The following is a 25298-nucleotide window of genomic DNA, read 5'->3' as shown; positions in this document are numbered from 1 at the left end:
TGGTCCTGTCCCTATTCTTTTGCCTCTGTTTATTCTTTTTTCTTTTGCCCTACCCAGGTTCGTGGGGGGTTTCTTGCCTTTTGGGAGGTTTGAGGTCCTCTGTCAGCGTTCAGTAGGTGTTTTATAGGAGCAGTTCCACATGTAGATGTATTTCTGATGTATTTGTGGAGAGGAAGGTGATCTCCACGTCTTACTCTTCCGCCATCTTGAAGCTCCTCAAGTGTAACTTTTTACAAGTAGATTTCCGTTCTTTTGATCTTTAGTAAGTGATATCACGTGCACCCAAAGGAAACTAATTTGATCCTCAGCTCTGTTGCTTTATTAGGAAGTGTATCCTACTTGTGCTAATGACAGAAATTAATCTTTAGTGAATTTTTATTAAGTATCTTCTCATTTTTGTGTCAATTACATATATAGGTAACACAATGGCATAAAATAGTTAAACTAAACACAAGCTGAAAGGACAAGGCATGCTTTTCAGTAAAATCTTTGGCAGTTGCTGATCCTCTACGAAACAAGTACGTCGGTGAATTCTATCAAACATTTAGAGAAAAGCTAACACCGATCCTTCTCAAACTCATCAAAAAATATTGCAGAGGGAGGTACACTCCCAAATTCATTCTACAAAGCCACCATCACCCTGATACCAAAACCAGAAAATGATATCACAAAAAAAGAAAATTATAGACCAATATCACTAATGAACATAGATGCAAAAATCCTGAACAAAATACTAGCAAACAGAATCCAACAACATATTAAAAGTATCATACACCATGATCAAGTGGGATTTATCCCAGAGATGCAAGGATTCTTCAATATATGCAAATCAATCAATGAGATACACCATATTAACAAATTAAGTAATAAAAGCCATATGATCATCTGAATAGATGCAGAAAATCTTTTGAGAAAATTCAACACCCATTTATTATAAAAACTCTCCAGAAAATGAGCATAGAGGGAACCTACCTCAACATAATAAAAGCCATATATGACAAACTCACAGCAAGCATCATACTCAATGGTGAAAAACTGAAAGCATTTCCACTATAATCAGGAGCAAGACAAGGATGTCTACTCTTGCCACTCTTATTCAACATAATTTTGGAAGTTCCTAGCCATGGCAATCAGAGAAGAAAAAGAAATAAAAAGAATACAAATTGGAAAAGAAGAACTAAAACTGTCACTGCAGATGACATGATACTAAACATAGAAAATCCTGAAGATGCCACCAGAAAACTATTAGAACTCAACAATGAATTTGGTAAGGTTGCAGGATACAAAATTAATGCACAGAGATCTCTTGCATTCCTATACACTAACAATGAAAAATCAGAAAAAGAAATTAAGAAATTAAGAAACAACCCCATTTACCATCACAACAAAAAGAATAAAATACCTAGGAATAAACCTACCTAAGGAGGTGAAAGACGTGTACTCAGAAAACTATAAAACACTGATGAAAGAAATCAAATATGACATAAACAGATAGAGAAATATACTATGTTCGTGGATTGGAAGAATCAATATGGTGAAAATGACTATACCACCCAAAGCAATGTACAGATTCAGTGCTATCCCTATCAAACTACCAATGGCATTCTTCACAGAGTCAGAACAAAAAATTTTATAATTCGTATAGGAACACAAAAGACCCTGAATAGCCAAAGCAATCTTGAGAAAGAAAAATGGAGCTGAAGGAATTCAGGTTCCCTGACTTCAAACTAAGCTACAGTAATCAAGACAGTATGGTACTGGCACAAAAACAGAAATATAGATCAATGGAAAAGGATAGAAAGCCCAGAGATAAACACACACACACATATAGTCACCTAATTTATGACAAAGGAGACAAGAACATACATACAATGGAGAAAAGAGAGCCTCTTCAATAAGTGGTGCTGGGAAAACTGGACAGCTACATGTAAAAGAATGAAATTAGAACACTACATAACACCATACACAAAAATAAGCTCCATATGGATTAAAGACCTAAATGTAAGACCAGACACTATCAAACTCTTAGAGAAAAATACAGGAAAAACACTCTGACATAAACCACAGCAAGATCTTTTTTGACTCACCTCCTAGATTAATGAAGATAAAAACAAAAATAAACAAATGGGACCAAATTAAACTTAAAGGCTTTTGCCCAGCAAAGGAAACTACAAACAGGACAAAAAGACAACCCTCAAAATGGGAGAAAATATTTGCAAATGAAACAACGGACAAAGGATTAATCTCCAAAATATACAAACAGCTCATGGAGCTCAACATTAAACAAACAAACCCCCCCCCCAAAAAAAAGTGGGCAGAAGATCTAAATAGACATTTCTCCAAAGAAGACATACAGGTGGCCAAGAGGCACATGAAAAGATGTTCAACATCACTAATTATTAGAGCAATGCAAATCAAAACTACAATGAGGTATCACCTTACATGTTCAGAATGGCCATTATAAAAAATGTAGAAACAATAAATGTTGGAAAGTGTTGGTGAGAAGGGAGCCCTCCTGCAGGGTGGTGGGAATGTAAATTGATACAATCATTATGGAGGACAGTATGGAGGTTCCTTAAGAAACTAAAACTACCATATGACCCAGCAATCCCACTATTGGGCATATATCCTGAGAAAATCATAATTCAAAAAGAGTCAGGTACCACAATGTTCATTGCAGCACTATTTCCAATAGCCAGGACATGGAACCAAGCTAAATGTCCATCGACAGATGAATGGATAAATAAGATGTGGCACATATATACAATGGAATATTACTCAGCCATAAAAGGAAATGCAATTGAGTTTTTTGTAGTTAGGTGGATGGACCTAGAAACTGTCATACAGAGTGAAGTAAGTCAGAAATAGGAAAACAAATACCATATGCTAACGCATATATATGGAATCTAAAAAAAAAAAATTGGTTCTGATGAACCTAGGGGCAGGACAGGAATAAAGACGCAGATATAGAGAATGGACTTGAGGACATGGGGAGGGGGAAGTGTAAGCTGGGACGAAGTGAGAGAGTGGCATGGACATATATACACTATCAAATATAAAATAGATAGCTAGTGGGAAGCAGCAGCATAGCACAGGGAGATCATGTCGGTGCTTTGCAACGAACTAGAGGGGTGGTATAGGGAGCATGGGAGGGAGGCTCAAGAGGGAGGGGATATGGGGATATATGTGTGCATATGGCCGATTCACTTTGTTGTACAACAGAAACTAACACAGTATTGTGAAGTAATTTTACTCCAATAAAGATGTATTTAAAAAAACTACAACCACATCGACCTCACCCTTTTGAGAGAAACCTCTTTCTAAACGGATGATAAGCCACAGTTAAAAAAAAAAAGTACATGAGGCCCCCTAATTGTCTTCACTCAGTCTAAAGAACAAAATAGCCTATGCTACATACCTACTGTCACTGCTGCCCCCCCAACACTATTCAGAGTTTTATCTACCGTTTCTTTCCTCCCCGTGTTACATGCTGGGAGAGAGAATTTTAAAAGTAGTGGTTGAATCATCTGATGTTCTTTAATTGCAACAGTTATACTCCCTAGTTACACATTACAGTAACCTGGAAAGCTTTGAAAATTTACTTATTCCAGGTGCCATTAAATCATATTTTCTGGTGTTGGGGAGACAAGACGCCCCAAACAAAGTAAAATAGTTTATATATAATATGAAGTGATTAATATGTTAAAATGCAAAGCAAAAGTGAGTTCATAGAAGGTAGTGATTATTGTTAGCTGAAGTTTTAAAAGAACATAGGTGGAGTTGGGGCTTGAGTTAGAACATTCAAATAATATCCTAGGTGGAGGCCTAAGGAGAGAGCTTGATGGAAGGAAAAATTATGAACTATGCCTGAGTCTCCAAATGAACTCAAATTGGTTGGGGAAGAGTGATTGAGACAAGCCTGGATAGTTTTAATATTCATTTGGGAAGCAATGGAAATTGATATTATATAACCGGCTAAAACCAGATGATGGAGATGATTGAATAGAAGGCTGAGGGTTCATCCTGTAGTTAAAATGGTTTTCATCAGAGAGGAAGGGAATGGGATTAGAGAGAGAGAACAGCATCCAAAGCTCTTGGGGGTCTTGAGGGTGCCCAGTTATAGTCCTGCTGTTTTCTGCAGCAGGTTTGATGATTTGGAGCTATTACTCTTCTCTCGATACATATCTTTCTCACTGCTCATTACCTAATGCTCATATCCCTGATACCCAGATTGTATGTGCAACTATTGGAATGTGTTTGCATTTATGGTATATGTCTCTGGTATTATTTTTTGTACCTCTCCTAACAGCAACTCACAAAATTTAAGTACTTTCACAATGGTAATGAGCTCTACTCTAGTTACATAGTCTTGGATAAATCACCTAACCCCTTCAGTCTTGATTTTTTCATTTATGCAACAAAGAGACAAGTCTAGGTATTTTCTAATCTTATGTATAGAACTAACATCACATACATTTCTTATGGTTATTCTCAGCCATACAAAGGATAAGGCTTGTAACTGGGACTGTTTCTTAACCATTTGCCCCCACTAGGTTTGGGCACACTACTATTTAAATAAAGAAGTGTACATCTTTCACTTTTTCTGATCAATTCAAATAAAAATAACATGTTTGACAAAAAGGAAATAATATTGATCTTATTTATTTTCATTCTTTAGAACTGATGAATGAAGGCAAATAATACAATTGTAGGCTAATAAACTATACTGACATAAATATTTGAGACCAGTAAAGGAAATCATCAGATTCCATGTCATTTATACATAAAGTTTACAGAGCAAATAGTTAATCTTTAAAAGATTTTAATATATACTCCAAAATGGACAATTTAGGAGTACATAATTATATAACATCGATTCTGTTAGATATGTGAATGTATATATTTTTGTTTTCCGTAAAATAGTTTCATGCTTATAAAAGTCACCCTTAGTCAACGTGGGACAAAGAGAACAACATACAGTAGAAATAAACCAAGTAGTAAATAGGGTATAAGTAAGGAAAATATTATAAAGCAGTTACATTGTTGACACAAAAGAAAAAAAATAAATTCACTTTTCTATTACTTAAAGGTAATTCACAATCATTTCCAGGAATTCTGTGAGAATTTAAGGCCATTTGTTCTAAAGATATGTTTTAATTTAGACACAACTGTCATTCTTGTCACAAAACTGCAATTCTCATAAAAACTGTACATGCAAAAACTCTTTACAATTAATTGTGGATAGGCAGATCAGTCAATATATAGGAGTGGGTTATTTCACAAATGTGTTGTGCACTACGTCACATGGTTGTGTATATTTAACTGGGAATTTCGCAAAAAACTTCCAGCCTGTGCACCCTGCGTGGCAACTTGGAAAGGAATTCAAATCAAGAGAGCCAGTATCCATTTGACTTAAAATATCTAGACAAGGTACAATGAAATACAAAGTTTAAAACATCTGCTACATGGTTCACAGTCAAATATTCTGGATTTTAGCCTTTCTACATAGTATTGTAATATAAAGATGCTACTTTTTACACCAAGTATTTTCTGTGCATTTGCAGTTCACGATGTTTGACTTTTTATTATTTCTACTTAGCATTACAAAACATAAACAAATTGCAGTCTAAATTTAGAACCCAAACTTCATGAAAAATGCATGTTCTTTCAGAATACACATCTGCTAAGTGTAAACTCCCATACTTGGCAAATGGCACAGAGGAACTGATTACTAAGTAGATACAGCTTCATAAGATAATTCACTTACTGAGAAATATGAAAGTATATTTACCTTCCCTTGCTTGCAATTGCATTTCTCCAGACAGTCATTCAAAGAGATATTGCTCTTGTGATTATAGCTATTGCAATTTAGAAGACAAAGGATTCAATATTCAAAACTTGTATTCTTAAGAACAGTTATAAAAGTATTGGAATCTAAAAAGTAGTAACATGTAAACATTGATATAGAGAGACTGCTTTCCTATATACATAGCAGTCAAGGACAATATTTGAGTTAAAAACACAGGTTGTGCTTTTTCCCAACAGTACATTGGAAATTAACTGTTTCTGTCTAGAAAACATTTAAAGATTCAGAGAATACATCCATATTTTGCTTCAAGCATTTAAACAATTTTTCTGTTGCTCATGCAACAACCGTATTTACAGTTTTGGTTTAGGAAGATAATAAATTTTGGATCCAAGAAAGCATACAAACCAATACTGCTGAAACCAAACTGAGAAAAGTATCTCATTCCCTGGTTCCTTATAGAGCACCAGGAGAAAAGCATGGACTCAGCAGTTCTAACTGAAGTGTAGTTACATTAGCATTTTGGAGCACAGTCATATTTGAGTATGTAACACATGTGTAGGTGGGGTGTACGGGGGAGGTGCAGGTGATGGCTTGATTCCTCTGGTCCTCATGTAGGAGAGAAACTGCTCTGGGATCTCCGCTAGGACATCTTTAGCTAATCTAGCCATGCTGAGTATGTGGTTTCCGCTTCTGTCAATATAATCTCTGAATGGCACAAACTAAATCAGAGGTGAAAGAAAGTTATTTAACAGACCTTAGCATGCTATTTAAATAAATAAAAAAATAGACACAAAAACCAACATATGTAAACATTTAGTTGTAGGAGAATCAGAGAAGCCTGGAGTAATGGTGAGATGCATGATAATAACTATGCATTTTAAAGACATTTGATTTATTACAAATAGCTCTAACAGTGACCACAACTTTCTAATATATACTTTATCTAAAAAGGGATGTAATCTTTACCTATGTTTTTCCCCACAATAACTCTTGTCTCCGGGTCCTGATACACCCATCATGTTGCTACATGTATTCTGCAGTTTTGAGTTCTACACCTAATTGGATGGAGCATTATCCTCTTCAGGGCTCAGTTTCTTGTCAAAGGGAATTAATGTATGCTTAATTTCAGTTTCTTGTCAAAGGGAATTAATGTATGCTTAATTCAGCTTTCAATGTAGAAGTATGACTCAAATCAGGGTTAAAAATAATGTATATTGTTAAAGAGTCCTAAACACATGTAAAGTATTTTTAATTATATTACTAGACCATCAAATCACATAGACAATACAAAATTTACACAGTTCACATTAGTAGGTACCCAAAATATTCAGTACATTGAATCATGCCCCAAATGTTTGTTTTTTATATCTGTTATTTGGAAAGGCAAAAAATAAACAACCAAAAACCCTCAATATAAGATTTTGGTATACTTCTCATTGAAATATCATCAAATATCAATATTCTTATTTTTATATTACATAAAAATGATTGTTCTATCTTTATATAAACAATCATGTGAGAATAATTATCACTGAATACTCTGGCAATAGATTGCCTGATTCCATTCTCATTTATAATGGTTACTTAATAAACACTGTGCTGTTTGTTGGCATTAGTTCAATTTCCCCTTACAAACATCATGATTCTTGAAAGCAACTGGGAATGATTGTAACTGTTAATGTTGTGATAGTTTGGGGACACAGTAATTTTAGGTCTTGGAGAAAAGGCACAGCGAAGACATTTCAGGAGGTTGAACAATTTTCAAATATAATATTTTAAAGTTTATATTAAATCAGTTTTTCCTCCAGAGAAACAGAGTGTTCACACTCTCATCTCATACTGTAATGTAACTGTTTTAAATTTATTTTGAAAATTTTACTTTTGATTTAAGCAGTTACTCAAGGTGTGTCTTCAGAAAATTAACTTTTATTAGGAAGCAGACTTTAAACCACTCAGGTTGCGACAGATAAAGCAGGTTAAAATGTTAAGAAATCAAAGAGCAAATGTAATACCATTTATGAAGTGAAAGCAGTCTCTTTTAAGGAAGAGCAGAAAAGTACTCCTTTCTTTTTAAAATAAGGTACCTTATAGACAGAAGCATACACATATGACCATAATTTTACCCTGTCTTGATACCAGGTGGAAAACTCAGCACAACTTTTAGAAAAGTGTGATAGAAAGGTGACAAATCTTTCTCTTACCCTAAAGGTAGCTAAGTAAGGGTAAGGAAAAACTAACAGTGAATATAATATTCAGCTGAGAAGAGAAATAGGAGGATATGAACATTTGTGAAGTCATATAATCTGACTTGGACAAGACCTGACAAAGAGGTGCAAACAAATTTAGGTTTATTTTTCTCTCTGGAACTATAATTAGAAAGGTAAGAAAATAAGAATCAACATAGTGAGGGATTAATAAGAAAAAGATCTCTAATTTCAGCTATAGCTTATTTCATTCTTATTTTAAAAGGCATAGTATTTTTTAAAAATTTAGTAATGATATGGTTAGTATATACATAATTACCTTTTTTTCATTTTATTTATTTTTTAACATCTTTATTGGAGTATAATTGCTTTACAATGGTGTGTTAGTTTCTGCTTTATAACAAAGTGAATCAGCTACACATATACATAATTATCTTTTAAACTATTTGTTAGGAGATCAGTTTTTGAAGAATCTATAGCTAATACCTACATTTCAGGGAAATGGCAACACTCTAGCAGATAGTTGATACTTCTCTAGGGAAGGGGGATATTATACCTGCTGTGTTTTTCCTTTACCTCAACTTTGCTCTTATATTTACTTTTACTTTGGTCTTTACTCTTCTCTTAGACCATGGTAATTAAATTCAATTATCTTTTTACTCCCTATTCTCAGAAACTCTGGAATTAGACTTCCCAGGTTCAGATGCTGGTTCTGCTGCTTATTAGCTGTGTGGTCTTGGTATTCTCTCTGACTCAGTTTCCTCTTTTATAAAATGAGGATAATAATAATAATGCCTACTTCATTAGGTTGCTGTATTAAATAAGTCAACATAAGTGCATAAAATAGTGTTCAACTCATAATATGTATAGTATGATAGTCATTATTATTACTATTCATTAATTTATAAATTATGTGCAATATAAATATGAGACTTCTTTCTAGTCTTTTATTTACATTCATATCAAACTTTAACTATTTTTACCAATTTTTTATCTCTTTCAAACTCAGGTACCAGTATTATAATCTAAAACTGTAATTCCTGACCTTTTTGTTATTTTAAAACACCTGCTGTTTCACCTTTCCAGCAAATGCTATAGGATGTGCTAAATTTTTTATTGAAGTAAATATAAATTCATTTTTAAGAATGTTATGATACTCTGGAATGTCAAAACTAAGATTCATAATCACTGTTCTCATAATACATACACTTCTACTCATCTTTAAAACATGTTCATAAACAATGGGTAAGAAAGAAATCTTAATTTTCAGCCGAGGAGGGAAGTATATATCTCATTTAACTTATGTTTGCTAAATGCAGGCACAGATTCTGATACGTCTCTTGAGTATTAAGGGACCTTGCCCCTGGGTTAAGCGTAACTGTTATAGCAAGTGATATTATCTACAGGAGCATCTCTTATCCCACATGTGTGTTGGGAGGAGAGAAAAAGATGTTGAGAATCTTCTACTCACTAACCTAAATTATCTAATCCTTTTCCAAAGGAATATTCATCTCTTCAGTCAAGTCATGAGGTACTTCCCTAAGTGAGAGATGAAAATGACAAGTGTCTCTGTTTCCTTTACCTCTTATTAATGTTAAACCTTACACTTTTGATGACAAAAATATATTCTTTCTTTTTGGACTATTGCTGATATCCTTCTACAGTAACAATTTTCCACTCAACTTCTCAGACCCCTCTGTTTATTGTCCCTTTTAATCACTAATTTCTGATCACTATACCTGGGGACCTCCTGTTCAAAATAACACTCACACATTTGTGAATGTATGTTGATCACTGACTATTACCACAAATTAACTTGGACCCTTAAACTGTTCAGGTTAGAGGAACAAATCAATTTTTACTTTGCACTCATTTATCCCATTCATATGAAGAATACAAATAAATGCATTCTGTTCAGTTGAAATATACCATTTCCTTGACACGCTACATCTTTCTTTTAGCATCTATCCTGTACAAGGAAAATGTTCTATGTGGTTGCTCTAACAGCTAGCTCTGCCTATTTGTGAAAAAAGTTTGAATCAGTTTGGGCAAATGAGCTTTTAGTTGTGGTTCTGCTCAATTTTATTTGATTGTTCCTACTTTGCAGAGCTCCATTAGTGATTTTCAAGTCTAAGCCTTCAAGGTAATTATTCTCCTTTTAATGAAAGATATGATTTAAGTATAATTTTTAAGGGAGTGATAGGCTGGACAGCAGCTGAATGCAGCCAGGAGAAATGATATTGCATTATATACAATGGCCAATCCACAGCACAAGCAAGCAAAGAAACAAATGGAAAGCCTTTACATACATTGATTTAAGAAAATAATTCATTTAAGTTTTAGAATAACAACCATAGACTCTCTTCCTGCATACTGTTTATATTATAGTCATATGAGAGTGAATCTTGAGGCAATGAACATAATCACACATAAGACTGACTACAGTGTCATATATCAAGGTACAGTTACTATGAAATAGTGACATCAAAATGCCTTCCCACAGGACTATGCCAAAATACTAACTAATAATAATAACTGAAACTGATATTAATGCATTTATTGAGCAACTGGTAGGTGAGAGGCCTTCTGCTAAGTGATTTAGTACAATATCTCATTCAGTTTATTACAAAACAAAAAGGTAAGAGAGCCTAAATAGACCTTATTTTCTGATATTATTTTAGCCAGCAGTGTTTATAGCATTGATTATGATGGCTTAGATATTTCCTGGTGATAGGAAGATTGACAATATTACTCTTGGTGTGCCCTTGCAACCCCAATATTGTAAATATTCAAGAATATTTCTATTCTTAAAAATAACTCATTTAAAAAATGTTTTAGTGAATGGTAGGACCAGGAAACCTGTAATGGTGGAAGGTTTTAAAATTTTATTCAAGGTGAGAGAAAAAATGTTAATTCTTGAACACAATGTGATATATAAATGTTTACCCTGGGAACTTTTTTTTTTTTTTTTTTGCTGTATGCGGGCCTTTCACCGTTGTGGCCTCTCCCGTTGCGGAACACAGGCTCCGGACGCGCAGGCTCAGTGGCCATTGCTCACGGGCCTAGCCGCTCTGCAGCATGTGAGATCTTCCCAGACTGGGGCACGAACCCGTGTCCCCTCCAACGGCAGGCGGACTCTCAACCACTGCACCACCAGGGAAGCCCAGTGGGAACTATTTTTAATAGACCAAATACCATTTAGCAACTTTTCCATGAAATTAGAAAAGAGTGCATCAGATATCCTTAACTAAATATAGACATGTAAGTCAAGGTGTCACTGTCATTCAGGAGGCTACTAATTCTCTGGGAAGATTTTAGTTTCCTGTTCAGTATCTGTGAGATCTCATGACTCTTTCAGTTCAACTTTACATGGTAGAATCCCTTGAGTGTTTAGCTATATCGTCAGGTGTCTTCAAAATCTTTGGTGATCTCAGTGTCACTTAATGGTGATAGATTAGTCTCAAGATTTTGACTTTCAATGAGAGGAAATATATAATTATATATATATATATATATGTGTGTATGTGTGTGTGTGTGTGTGTGTGTGTGTTTATGTATCTTATACTGATAGGTAACAAAGTATTTTCATGTCTGTTACTTCCTCTGAGACTCACCACATCATGGAAAGAGCGAAGATAAAAGAATGGAGAGTCTGGAGGTAACGAATGAAAGGCTCAAGGGAGATTTACTGACTTGTTCAAGATCATAGATCTGAGTCCTATCTCACTGTTCTGTCCAATGTAGCATATCCAATTAGAGATGAAATACTTTCATGATCAAGGGAATTTTTGTTTTATAAATAAAATAACCAACAACAGTTGGTTGTCACTAACATAACATGTTAATCCTCTTAAAGTAAATCTTAATGATGTGAGCAATCTTAACTATCTTCTAAGGGAGAGAGTAATACCAGTTTCCCTTAAGCAGCATTTAAATGATACTATGAGATATAAAGCTGTCTCTTTTAACTTTGTAAAAATGCATTACAACAGCAACATAATACATTTTAAAGGACTTCAAATTCATACTTCCATGCAGTAATTTGATTTTTTGGTTACTGTGAACTAGACATTATGGAGAGATTTTTAGAAAAAGTGTAATTACTTGGACTTATAATTATGCTAATCAGCATAAGGTGAATAATCGCGGGTCTACTTAAAAACAACAAAACATCGTGGGATTCTTAAATAGATGACCACATCACTATGTTCCCTTTCTCAGCTGCTTTTAAATGAATTATTCATGTGTGCGTGCTTTTTACGCTACCAAGAACATTAGGTTAAAATGTTAACATTTTAATGTTAATATTTAAACATTAGGTTTAACTCATATTTAATTATCTTCTTAAAAAACTGTTATACAGATGTTTCTATTTTAAAACTTAATTTTGCTGACTGATGAAGAAGAATGCTTTTTTATCTTTGTCAAGATTAATCTTTATAATATATTTACAGATTATTTTACATTATTCTCCCTCTCTAATTTTTAAAATTATTTTTGTTGTATTTTACCGAGTTCTATTTCAGTAATGTAATGTATTTTATATATACTATCTGATAAAATCTTTAAACAATGCCAGAACACTGAAGTTTAGAAAGCTTATCCAAGTTATCACAGTGGACAATCCAGGATTTGAACCAAATTCTCTTGGATTCCAAATTAGATTATCTTAATGACTGCATTATGAGTGAATATATAGGTTATTATTTAGGAGATAATATTGAATTCCATTGTTTGCTCCTTTAAATGCTCAAATTGTACTGAGAACTTTCCTTTCCATTTAGTCTTCCCTTCACAGTCTTTTTTTGCTTCTGACTTCCTAAAAGATATGAAGACTCTAAAGTATGCAGAAATTTAGTTGATTTAATTCCTTTGTTTCAATTATAAATTTTAACTGCCTTTTTTCTTTCTATTCGCTCCGAGAATAGTAGGCTTTAGTTAAGTATTTTTCTTGATTCTAATAGAATTATGAATCATATATATATCTATATATCTATATATAGAGATATATAATCTATTATTATGTTATATTTTATTATAGTATTATACATATTATTATGTTACCATGTATTATATTATTATTATTTATATATTTTATATAATTTTTATATTTATATATAATTATAAGATCTATTTTTCCACTTTTCTAACCATAACCTATGGGAGAAATAGAACAAAATCTACATTTTTGGTTTGTTTCTACTAAGTTTACTTACACTGAATATGTATCAGATGTCTTAAAATATATTTAATTTTTATTGAGGTCTAAGTAATAAATAAGCATCATTAAAAGCCTGTTATAGGGCTTCCCTGGTGGCGCAGTGGTTGAGAGTCTGCCTGCTGATGCAGGGGACACGGGTTCGTGCCCCGGTCCGGGAAGATCCCACATGCCGCGGAGTGGCTGGGCCTGTGAGCCATGGCCGCTGAGCCTGCGCGTCCAGAGCCTGTGCTCCGCAATGGGAGAGGCCACAACAGTGAGAGGCCTGCGTAACGCAAAAAAAAAAAAAAAAAAAAAAAAAGCCTGTTATATTTCTAGCTTTTAATTTTACTAAAGATCTCAATGATATTTTCTGGTAATAATAAAGTAGGAAAAGACACTTATTAACAATTCTATTTTATATATGGTGAACATGAAGTATGGGTGAAAGTAATTTGGTGCTTATTCTAAGCCATCACTTAACATGCATTTTATAGAGAATCAACTGCCTAAATTAAACAGAACCTGAGATGCTTGATTTCAATTTAAACTCTTCATTTACAAATCAGAGCTGACATGGGCTCTTCACAATGAACAAAATAAATAATTTTCATTAAATTTCTTACCTGCACAATGTCCCTTTCAGCATATTTTCCTCTGGAGGAAACTCTTACATCATCTCCATCCAATTCAACCATTGCTTGAAAATAAAATAGGATCATTTATTCAGTGCATTTTAGCTAAATACTGTAAAAAATGTAGGCAATAATGAAATCAAGATGTATGAAGTAGAAATATGTCCTATGCCAAAGGCAGGAAGCTGGTTGATCCTTTCATCTCCTCGGTGATTTCTTCCACAAAACTTAACTGAGTGCAAATTTTACAAGTGGAGAAAGCAAGCTAAGACCTCATGTGACCCTTTGAAAGATGAGGAGAGCCTGTACAGTGTAGAAGTCTTTAGGTACATCTCCCCATTCCATAGATCCTTAACTCTGGATTACATGCTTACATGACTGATTCAGCAAGTGATGCTAATTCATTCAATTTTAATTTTTTCTTTCTAATTTAAGAAACTAGGCACTAATCATTATAGAACTTCCAATAACAATTTGAACTTTATTCTCTTTGAAACTACACAAAGCTATATAATCATATTGTCTGTAATCTTTTTATGAATAGATTTAAAAACAAAAAGGTATTTTCTCTGCTCTTATAGTGATTGGATAAAGCATGAAATTTCTGAAGTATGATTTTTTTGTTGATTAAAAATAATTTCAACATTACATAGGTCAACTGGTATTTGGGAATGCTGTGATATAACAGGACAGCTGGTATACAATAATGTTACGCTGCAATTAAGAACATTTTCCAGAGTTTAATGTTTCAGTGAGAATTCTCTAAATAACTAATTACACGAGGAATGCTAAGTTGTACTTAAAGTATATTCTCGTACTAATAATCCATTTTGTATGCACATGATATTCACCAGACTCCAGAGAGCCACTTGCAATTATGTTTGCTTTGTCGCCTTCTAAAATATATTAGAATACAATCCTCACCTTTTCACTATTTTCCTCAGTGCTTGGATAATGCATTTGGGTTAAAGACATTTTACTCTTTTTTCCTATTTTATTTTTTTTTTGATTGAGGTATAATTGACAAATAACATTATATTATTTTTAGCTATATAACATAATGATTCGCTACTTGTATATATTGTGAAATGATCACCACAATAAGTCTAGTTGACCATACATAATTAAAAATTTTTTTTCTTCTCATGAGAACTTTTAATATCTATTCTCTTAGCAACCTTCATATATGCAATACAGTATTAACTATACTAACCACACTGTACATTACATTCGTGCGATATACTTATTTTAAAACTGGAAGTTTGTACCTTTTGACTTCCTTCACCCACCTCCAATGCTGGCAAGCCTTTGGCAACCACCAATCTGTTTTCTATATCTATAAGCTTGTTTTTTTTAAAAAACAGGTTTTGAGTTTTACTTTTCTACACATGTTCAGGGATCAATGTCTGGGCTGAAACATTGCCAGTACACATAACTGTTAGTGAGCCATCATCCAATAATCTCCTTAGATATATATGTCATAATTTAGTAACATGTAAATTATCAATAATAAGGTAATTAACTTATTCAAAATATAAAAGAACTATTTTTTTTCTCTCTTACTTATTAGGGATTTAAATAGGAAAATTCATTATACTCAGATATTTTCAATAGTTAATTCCTTTTTTTGGTCTAAGTTTGTTTTCAAAATTTTCACATTACTTTGAGACATAAATGTACACTGATTGTGACATGCCAGCAGTTGGAGAATCTTCTCCTTTATTATCTAGTTTGCTAATAACTCCTAACAATTACCCTATACTCACTCTAAAATGGGAAACAAAAATTAGATGATAATCTGGGCCTCACCTTCTACAATCCTCTACAATCTCCATTGGCCTTTGTAAGTGTTCTACTTCAATTAAAGAAAATGACAGTTATTCAGGCAATAGTGTAGTAGAATGAGATCCTATAAAATATCTCCCACTTTTCAGTATGTCCTTTGAGTTAAAAGGCTATGGGTAGCAGAATTGGAGGCTACACTTTTGAGAACAAGGAGAAAAGAAATGGCATATAAGTGGTGGAAGGGAAATGTTCACCCTTCAGTTTTTCAGATCATCTAGTCCTCAAGGCGCCTGAAATTGTAAGCAGAGGTTCCCCATCAGTACCCGTCTCTGGAAAAAAGATGTATAAGATACAGACCCATATTTCTTTCTAGCCTTGGGAGACAAAATCATGTTAGAATCCCTTATAGTTCTCTCCCTTTCCTAACTTGTATCAAAGCAGTTAACCAGATGCTACTTTAATTTGACTTTTTGCCTTTTAATGATAAAGAAATCCTGCTTTGAGAAATTATACAGAAAGTTTTAAATTGTCTTATTGAAATAAAGAAACAAGACATTTAAATACTCATGAATCTAGTAGTTTATTTATATTTCCTCTACCTTCAAATAATGAATGGCAAAATGCTGCATTTCTTGCCTGTGCAAACCTCCTGGTTAAGTTATGTGTAGATGTTGGATTTATGTGGTTAACTGATAAAATCTGCAAGTTTTATTTCAGTCTTTATGTCAATTTATGCGTGCTATTTAAACTTACTTATTGTAGATTTGGAAGTGCCTAGAAAAACGCTCTTCTGATAGGATAGCAGCAACTTGAATATAAGTCAGAAATTTTCTTCCAGCAGGGTGAAGGCAGAAATCAGGTGTTTCAGGACCTTAATTCCCTGTTCACAGGTTTGCCAGAGGACAGTTTCACTTTAATTCCCAGGAGGGAATTCTATGGGATGGCAACTTCCCTCTTTGTCTATAATCTTTCTCACTTTTCCTCATGAAAAGAGGAGTGATTCACAACATAACTAAGATTGGGAGACGGAAGGATCTTGAATCTCTCTCTTTTGGAGCAGCCTATCCTCAAGTTGAAGACAATTTCTCCCTGTGGCATGCTTAATAGGCAAGGATCTGCCCCTGTAGAGAGAAGTCCTGGAGATAAAGGTGAGGTCATTTAATCTTTGGGGAAAAAAGTAGCAAGAAGTCTGATTCTGTGCACAGGGCAACCCAAATTCTCCAATTCTACACTACTATTAATAAAACATATTCTGATCTCTGAGTGACTCCTGCATGTTTTTTTTTCTTCATTAATTCAAGAAGTCAGAGAGGGAAATGATGAATTTTCATACCTCAAAACCCTGATAAATAATTCACTGGGAACAAAAAAATTGAGGAAAATAAATAGGTGTGGCAGTTGTAAGAAGGTAGTACCCAAATAGCTGTGCCTACTGCTTTGAATAGAAATTTATGACCAGAAATATACATAGGAAGAGTCAGTGGCTCTCTATTTACACATTATGCTGTGGGAGCTGTTGGGGAACAAGTGACAGGGCTTATACCTAACAACGGCCTTCCATAGGAGTCTGGGAGACCTGGAATGTACCCAACGAGAAGTGCATACTTGAGAGGCAAAAGCAAATTAGTAACTGAAGAAGAAATCATGAGTTATTTAACCTAGCAATCAGTGAAGTTTGTGAACCACAGTCTGTCACTGCTTAATGCAGATGACCAAGTACACAAAGTGTTAACAAGAAAGATGTGTCTTAGCTTTCCTGACTCCATAGTGGTATCTCAGATTCATGCCTGATGGACAATGTAAACAGATGTAAATATTCAGAGACACAGAAAATATTAGCAGGAGCTAAAATGACTTCTGCTTCAGAAACTGGAAGATTATAATGATATAAAGTGTGACCAGCCAAGCATGGAATCAAAGGAAAGAATTTTCAGGATCAGTAATATAACTGCTTGTGTTGTTTTACCTGAGACTGAGAGATCTATACTATCCTTATGGAGGAGGCACTGGTGGTTAAACAAGAATCATCCTAGTGATGATCATACAAAAATTAACTACCTATGTGCCTAAATTAACCTGTAGCATACCAAAAGTTGTTCCAAATATTCTAAAATTATTCTCATTTCTAAAGTTCCAAGCTAAATACTGTCATCATTAATGTAAAAACACCTGAGCAAGGTGAATGTTCTGTGGTTATGCAATTGATGTCTAGCATAGAGTTCTCTTAAAGGAATTCATCAGGTGACGAGGAATAGGCTATCCTTAGAGAAGTTTACCCAGATCAGTAGTCACACAAACACCCGTCACACTAACTGGCATTTGAAGATGGCATGAGCCCAAACAGAAAAGTACCCAGTAAGTGAATTTAGCATAATTGTATAAAGTCTCATTAAATTTCAGATGGTCAATTCCATTTTCATTTTACTTTGCTCTTTCATATGACAGAACTTAAATATTTATAAAGATAATGTCTATCAACTAGCCAAGGTCTGAAAATCCATTATTATGCTTGTGTTAATATTTCTATTTTACAACCTAGTGGTTTATTAATTTAGTGCTCATCCTTAAAAGTTTTTAGGGAATCCAGAGTGTATTTTGCCTTGGGAACAAAAATTCAATTTATCACTCGGTCTTAAGAAATATTTTGAGGTACACACCATCTCTAATAAAACAGAAAGCTACATGTTGAATTATCCTATACTACAGAGATAATGTCCTACTCAGAAGACATCCTTTTAATTTACTCACCTTAATAGACTCCATCATGTAATATCTATATTTATGTCTATATGTACATGGACACTGTATACAAATCCATATGCACACTCACATCCTTATATGCAAAAAATGAGTGATAGAAACCTAGGTGCATAATGAGTCAGATTAAATAAACTCCCAAGGAATACTATTGAAATTTTATTACTCACCATCAAATTCTGCTGGCCCAACACCTACTATAATTATTGACATTGGAAGTTTTGAAGCCTTCAAAGAGAACACACAGTTAGTTCACAATTAAGAAACTGAATTGAGAAAACAACTAAGAATTAAGAAGAAAAAAATATCCTGAGCTTTGATATTTTTCACAGATGTTCATTAAAATAGTTTTGAACATATTTAAATTAACACAGAATAATATACTTGATTCCACTCTTATCCTTTCTGAACTCTGTACATATGCTAATTCAGTGGGATGTTCTTCAGGAATGACCAGTCTTGGATAATATATATTTTTTAAAAGTACTGGGCATCTGCTTTCACTTGCTATTCTCAGACAAAATATTCCTAAGCTGATTCTGGGTACCTTTGGTCTCTTTTTCCATGTTCTCTCTCCACTCAAAAATGTTTCAGTTGCTATAAGGGAAAAAAAGGTACCATATTTGTGAAAAAGTAGTACTCTATTTCATTTATAGCTATGGTTAGGAAAAGCAATTTTCATAGTAAATGAATGCATACAAATGATAATTATAGAAAGTTATTATTATGATAAAATAATTTTATGGTAAGAATATAAGATCCACCAACAGGTAGGTAGAACAGTATAGCAACCACATCTTCAGCTGTGAAGGTCACTGAATTATGAATAACTGTTCCTCAGTGCATGTCCTGTTAGTTTAAACCTAAATTACTAAGTCCATATTTTAAAGAGCATGCTAAGGCCACTGATCAGAACATAAAGGAAATCAGGACAAATCCAACCCAGTATGTCTAGTCAAAACCAAATAAACAAACAAGTAAATGTGCAAGATTCTACCTCTCTTCCTTTTTGTGTTTGGTTTTCCTAAGCGTATGCCTATAAACATTTGATTTTTTTCCCACATGTAACTATTTTTTTCTCACACAAAAAGCTAATTATATTTTCCCTATGCTATTAATAATTATGAAGTATGATAAACAATTCTTTCACACAGCCCATTTTTACAAATGTCTATTTTGTGTCAAACATCGCTAAACCTGAGTATAGAAAGGTAAGTAAAAACAGATATAATTTTAGAGGTTGCAGTCTAGTAAATATAGATGTTATAAATTATAGTCTAATAAAGAAGACAATGAATCATAAATATAACACATAATTAGGAATAATGAGAAAAATGGATTTTGAATCAATGCTAGTCCTTATCCAGTTCTATAAATATAGAAATTAGCACAGTTCTCCTGTAACTATTACTGTAAATGTAAATGTTAAAGAAATATTCTGTACAAATTGTACAAACTATATACAAGCACATCAAACTAATCAAGATAAACACAGTCATGCACATGAAGGTGATGCTATTATTTATTTTATTTTAATTTTTTGGAAATAATTTTGTTACAACCCAATTATTCACACCTCTTAGTTTGGTCCTTATGGATGAATGCTACAATGTGTGTGAGTTCTCTGGATTATGCAATTGGCTGCAAAGGCATGGGCATTTTGTTTCACTCTTAAGTCAACTAACTAGACTCTAGTTAGTCAACCTAAGTAGCACCATGCATTCAGTTAGCCAGCTCAAGACTGAATGACTCCTACTTACATTAACTATGGACTCTTTAGTTTGAGCCATATCTGAGATAACGCCGTCCGTCACAATCAGTAGCACAAAATACTGGGAGCCATCCTTTACAGAAGAAGCATATCTGAAAGGCAAAGAAAAGGTAAAGAATGCCACAAAATAAAACATTTCCTCTCGACATGATAGCTGCTAAATATAACTTGGAATAGCCAACAAACATCTCAAGAAAATATTTAAACATATCTTAAGAGCCTATATATGAAAACTCTCAAATATGCATTTTTTTCTGAAATAGCACACTAGAATAACAGCAACGTTACTGCATGCTGGCACAAAGAAATGCCTGGCTGCCTTAGAAACTCATTCACTAATAAAAGGTGAGCTGGATGGTATGTTAGCACAGAGGAATGGCTATAGCTTTTGGAAAAAGACATAATGGCTAAGCAACATATTATGTGTATGATCTTCAGTATAACATTACATAAGCTATCTGAACTTTATTTTCTCATCTTTAAAATCAAGATAATGCAACTTTGTATTGTTAATAAAGAAATTTCATGTATGGTAGTAAATATTTATACAGTTATATAACTGGTAGATTTTATATATGGTAGATTATATAAGTGATTATGATTTTTGTTTTGGAACTATATAGCAGTGATGATTGCCCAACATTGTGAATATGCTGAATGTCACTGAACTGTAAACTTTAAAATGGTTGGTTTTATGTCATGTGAATTTCACCTTAATAAAAAAAATGCAACAGAAGAAACACTTTTTGACATAGCTATAGTTCCAATTCTTAATATGTGTTAAGTTGGTGAAAGATGGGAAGGAGAATTATAGCAAAGACAAAAATTAGGCATGTAATAAGAACATATTCTAGTACTGAATTCTCACCAAATAATACTCAGACATTTAGAGGAGAATTTTATGACTATATTTTATCTCTTTTTTTCCATTGTGTTCTACCATTATGGGTATCTAGATTATATTCTCAATAGAATGACTTTTATGATTTTTAGTACATAACTAGTATGCCGGTCATATCTAGTAATGAGCAAGCACTGTGGTGCTTGTAGGAGATAAATAGTTAACAAGAAGACTTTGGTCTACTTTCATAAAAAATCAACAAGTAAATCACAGAAAAATTGATTTCAAGAAACTTCTTTTGATTACCAATGAAAATTTTTCAGTACCTGATGGACTCTAAATAATAAATTTTTAACAGTTTGGGGAAAAACCAATAGCATAATATGACAGGGAAAAACTTATTTCTTGTAAAGCAGAATTTATAACTATATGAACAAGAAAATATTTACAACTTTGCCATAGACAAGAGAAACTAATTGCTTATGCTGTTAATAAAATGATTGGTAATTTTATAGATTGATGAAGATAATACAGCAAGGGATATGTTCATACACTGAGGAGCCAGTTAAAAATAGCATTGAATATATGTTGTTCTCCAACATATAGTCAAAAATGCTCTCACAATGTTGAACAATTGATCTTCGACACTAAGGAATTTGTATTAATTTGATGGTAACACAGCAATGAAAAAATCCAAAGCAAGTATGAACCTACTCTCCTATTTTATGCTTAAATATTTTTTCTTAAGAAAAGATGTAGGATAATCTCCCTCAGGAATTCATTTTTTAAAAAGCATTTTTTACTGACTGTGCTTCAAAAACATATGGATTATATTTCATGTGATTAACAGGAGGTTATAAATAGTGAGAAAAACTTCTATGAGTACAACTCTATGGTTTTTATGCTTTTCATACCAAATGATGTGTTGAAAATGGTGAGAAGATGGAAAGTTGAGCATTATGCAATCTTATGAATATCACTTCAAGTGGCTTAACTGATCCTTTTTCTGGGGGGGGATGTTTACTTTTTTTAAATTAATTTTTATAGGAGTAGAGTTGAATTCCAATGCTGTGTTAGTTTCTGCTGTACAGCAAAGTGAATCAATTATACATATATATATATATATATATATATATATATATATCCATTCATTTTTAGATTCTTTTCCCATGTAGGCCATTACACACTATTGTGTTGAGTTCCCTGTGCTATACAGTAGCTTCTTTTTTTTTTTAATTAATTAATTAATTTTTATTTTTGGCTGCCTTGGGTCTTTGTTGCTGTGCTTGGGCTTTTCTCTAGTTGTGGTGAGCAGGGGCTACTCTTCATTGCAGTGTGCAGCCTTCTCATTGGGTGGCTTCTCTTGTTGCAGAGCATGGGCTCTAGGCGTGTGGGCTTCAGTAGTTGTGGCACTCAGGCTCAGTAGCTGTGGCTTGCAGGCTCTAGAGCGCAGGCTCAGTAGCTGTGGTGCATGGGCTTAGCTGTTCCATGGCATGTGGGATCTTCCTGGACCAGGGCTCGAACCCGTGTCCCCTGCACTGGCAGGTGGATTCTTAACCACTGTGCCACCAGGGAAGTCCCTACAGTAGCTTCTTATTAGTTATATATTTTATATATAGTAGTGTGTATGTGTCAACCCCAATCTCACAATTTTTTCTCTCCCTCACCTTTCCCCCTTGGTAACCGTAAGTTTATTTTCTACATCTGTGACTCTATTTCTGCTTTGTAAATAAGTCCATTTGTACTATTTTTTTTTAGATGCAACATATAAGAAATATCATATATTTGTTTTTCTCTGCCTGACTTACTTCACTCAGAATGACAAACTCTAGGTCCATCCATGTTGCTGCCAATAACATTATTTCATTCTTTTTTACGGCTGAGTAATATTCCATTGTATATATGTTCCACATCTTCTTTCTCCATTCTTCCATCAATGAACATTTAGGTTGCTTCCATGTCCTGGTTATTGTAAATAGTGCTGCAATAATCATTGGGTTGCATGTATCTTTTTGAATTATGGTTTTCTTGGGATATATGCCCAGGAGTGGGATTGCTGGATCATATGGTAACTCTATTTTTAGTTTTTTAAGGAATCTCTATAGTGTTCTCCATAGTGGCTGTACCAATTTACATTCTCATCAACAATGTAGGAGGGTTCCCATTTCTCCACACCTTCTCCAGAATTTATTGTTTGTAGATTTTTTTGGATGACGGCCATTCTGAATGGTGTCAGGTGATACCTCATTGTAGTCTGATTTGCATTTCTCTAATAATTAGTGATGTTGAGCATTTTTTCATGTGCCTTTTGGCCATCTGTATGTCTTCTTTACAGAAATGTCTTATTAGATCTTGTGCCCATTTTTTGATTGGGTTGTTTGTTTTTTGATATTGAGCTGCATGAGCTATTTATATATTTTGGTGACCCTGGTCGGTCACTTCATTTGCAAATGTTGTGCTGGCCAAAAAGTTCATTCGGGTTTTTCTATAAGATATTTTCTCCCTATCTGTGGGTTATCTTTTCATTTTGGTTATGGTTTCCATTGCTGTGCAAAAGCTTTTAAGTTTAATTAGGTCTCATTTGTTTTTTTTTGTTTTTCTTTTCATTACCCTAGGAGGTAGGTCAAAAAGATCTTGCTGCGATTTATTTCATAGTGTGTTCTACATATGTTTTCCTCTAAGAATTATAGTATCTGGTCTTACATTTAGGTCTTTAATCCATCTTGAGTTTCTTTTTCTGTATGGTGTTAGAGAATATTCTAATTTCATTGGTTTACATGTAGCTGTCCAGTTTTTCCAGCACCACTTACTGAAGAGACTGTCTTTCTCCATTGTATATTCTTGCCTCCTTTGTCACAGATTAGGTGACCATAGGTATGTGGGTTTATCTTTGGACTTTCTATCCTGTTCCATTGATCTATATTTCTGTTTTGTGGCAGAACCACACTGTTTTGATTAATGTAGCTTTGTAGTATAGTCTGAAGTCAGGGAGCCTGATTCTTCCAGCTCCGTTTTTCTTTCTCAAGATTGCTTTGGCAATTTGGGGTCTTTTGTGTCTCCATACAAATTGTAAATTTTTTTGTTCTAATTCTGTGAAAAATGCTATTGGTAATTTGGTAGGGATTGCAATGAATCTGTAGACTGCATTGGGTAGTATAGTTATGTTGACAATATTGATTCTTCCAATCCAAGAACATGGTATATCTCTCATCTGTTTGTGTGATCTTTGATTTCTTTCATCATTATCATAGTTTTCTGAGTACAGGTCTTTTTCCTCCTTAGGTTTATTCCCAGGTATTTTATTCTTTTTGATGGGATGATAAATGGGATTGTTTCCTTAATTTCTCTTTCTAATAATTCATTGTTAGTGTATAGGAATGCAAGAGATTTCTGTGTATTAATTTTGTATCCTGTAAGTTTACCACACTCATTGATAAGCTCTAGTAATGTTCTAGTAGCATCTTTAGGATTTTCTATGTATAGTATCATGTCATCTGAAAACAGTGATGGTTTTACTTCTTCTTTTCCAATTTGGATTTCTTGTATTTCTTTTTCTCTTCTGGTTGCCTTGGCTAGGGCCTCCTAAACTATGTTGAATAAAAGTGGCAAGATGGACATCCTTATCTTGTTCCTTATCTTAGAGGAAATGCTTTCAGTTTTTTACCATTGAGAATAATGTTTGCTGTGGGTTTGTCATATATGGACTTAATTATCTTGAGTTAGGTTCCCTCTATGCCCACTTTCTGGAGTGTTTTCATCATAAATGGGTGTTAAATTTTGTTGAAAGCTTTTTCTGCATCTACTGAGATGATCATATGAATTTTATTCTTCAGTTTGTTAATTTGGTGTATCACATTATTTGTGTTTATTGAAGAATCTTTGCATCTCTGGATAAATCCCACCTGATCATAGTGCATGACTCCTTTAATGTGTTGTTTGATTTGGCTTGCTAGTATTTTATTGAGGATTTATGTGTCTATGTTCATCAGTGATATTTGAGCCTGTAATATTCTTTTTTGTGATACCTTTGGTTTTGTATTAGGTTGATGGTGGCCGTGTATAATGAGCTTGTGAGTGTTCCTTCCTCTGCAATTTTTTAGAATTGTTTCAGAAGGATAGGTGTTAACTCTTTTCTAAATGTGTGACAGAATTCACCTGTGAAGCCATCTGGTCCTAGACTTTTGCTTATTGGAAGTTTTTAAAGCACAATTTCAATTTCCATATTTGTGATTGGTGTGTTTATATTTTCTATTTCTTCCTGATTCAGTCTTGGTAGGTTGTGCATTTCTAAGAAATCAT

General features: G+C 33.7%; 1 protein-coding gene across 5 annotated transcripts in view; it reads right to left on the bottom strand.

Moving 5' to 3' along the window:
- Positions 1-4634: 4634 nt before the first annotated feature.
- CPNE8 (copine 8) overlaps positions 4635-25298 on the bottom strand; it is a 323255-nt gene continuing 302591 nt past the window's right edge. For 2 of the 5 annotated variants that reach the window (XM_032646594.1, XM_032646597.1), the window contains 4 exons: positions 20148-20250; positions 18558-18615; positions 13837-13910; positions 4647-6528 (listed from right to left, as the gene is read on the bottom strand). In XM_032646594.1, the coding sequence (XP_032502485.1) occupies positions 6340-6528; positions 13837-13910; positions 18558-18615; positions 20148-20250 (424 nt within the window). In that variant the 3' untranslated portion in view covers positions 4647-6339. Of the gene's footprint in view, positions 6529-13836; positions 13911-18557; positions 18616-20147; positions 20251-25298 lie in introns of those variants that run through there. The other 3 variants (XM_032646595.1, XM_032646596.1, XR_004351899.1) reach the window with 3 other exon arrangements.

Source organism: Phocoena sinus, chromosome 10 (genome assembly GCF_008692025.1).
Source record: "Phocoena sinus isolate mPhoSin1 chromosome 10, mPhoSin1.pri, whole genome shotgun sequence".
Classification (NCBI taxonomy): Eukaryota; Metazoa; Chordata; class Mammalia; order Artiodactyla; family Phocoenidae; genus Phocoena; species Phocoena sinus.
Note: the sequence above shows the minus strand (reverse complement) of the source record. Positions and strands in the feature narration are given on the sequence as shown.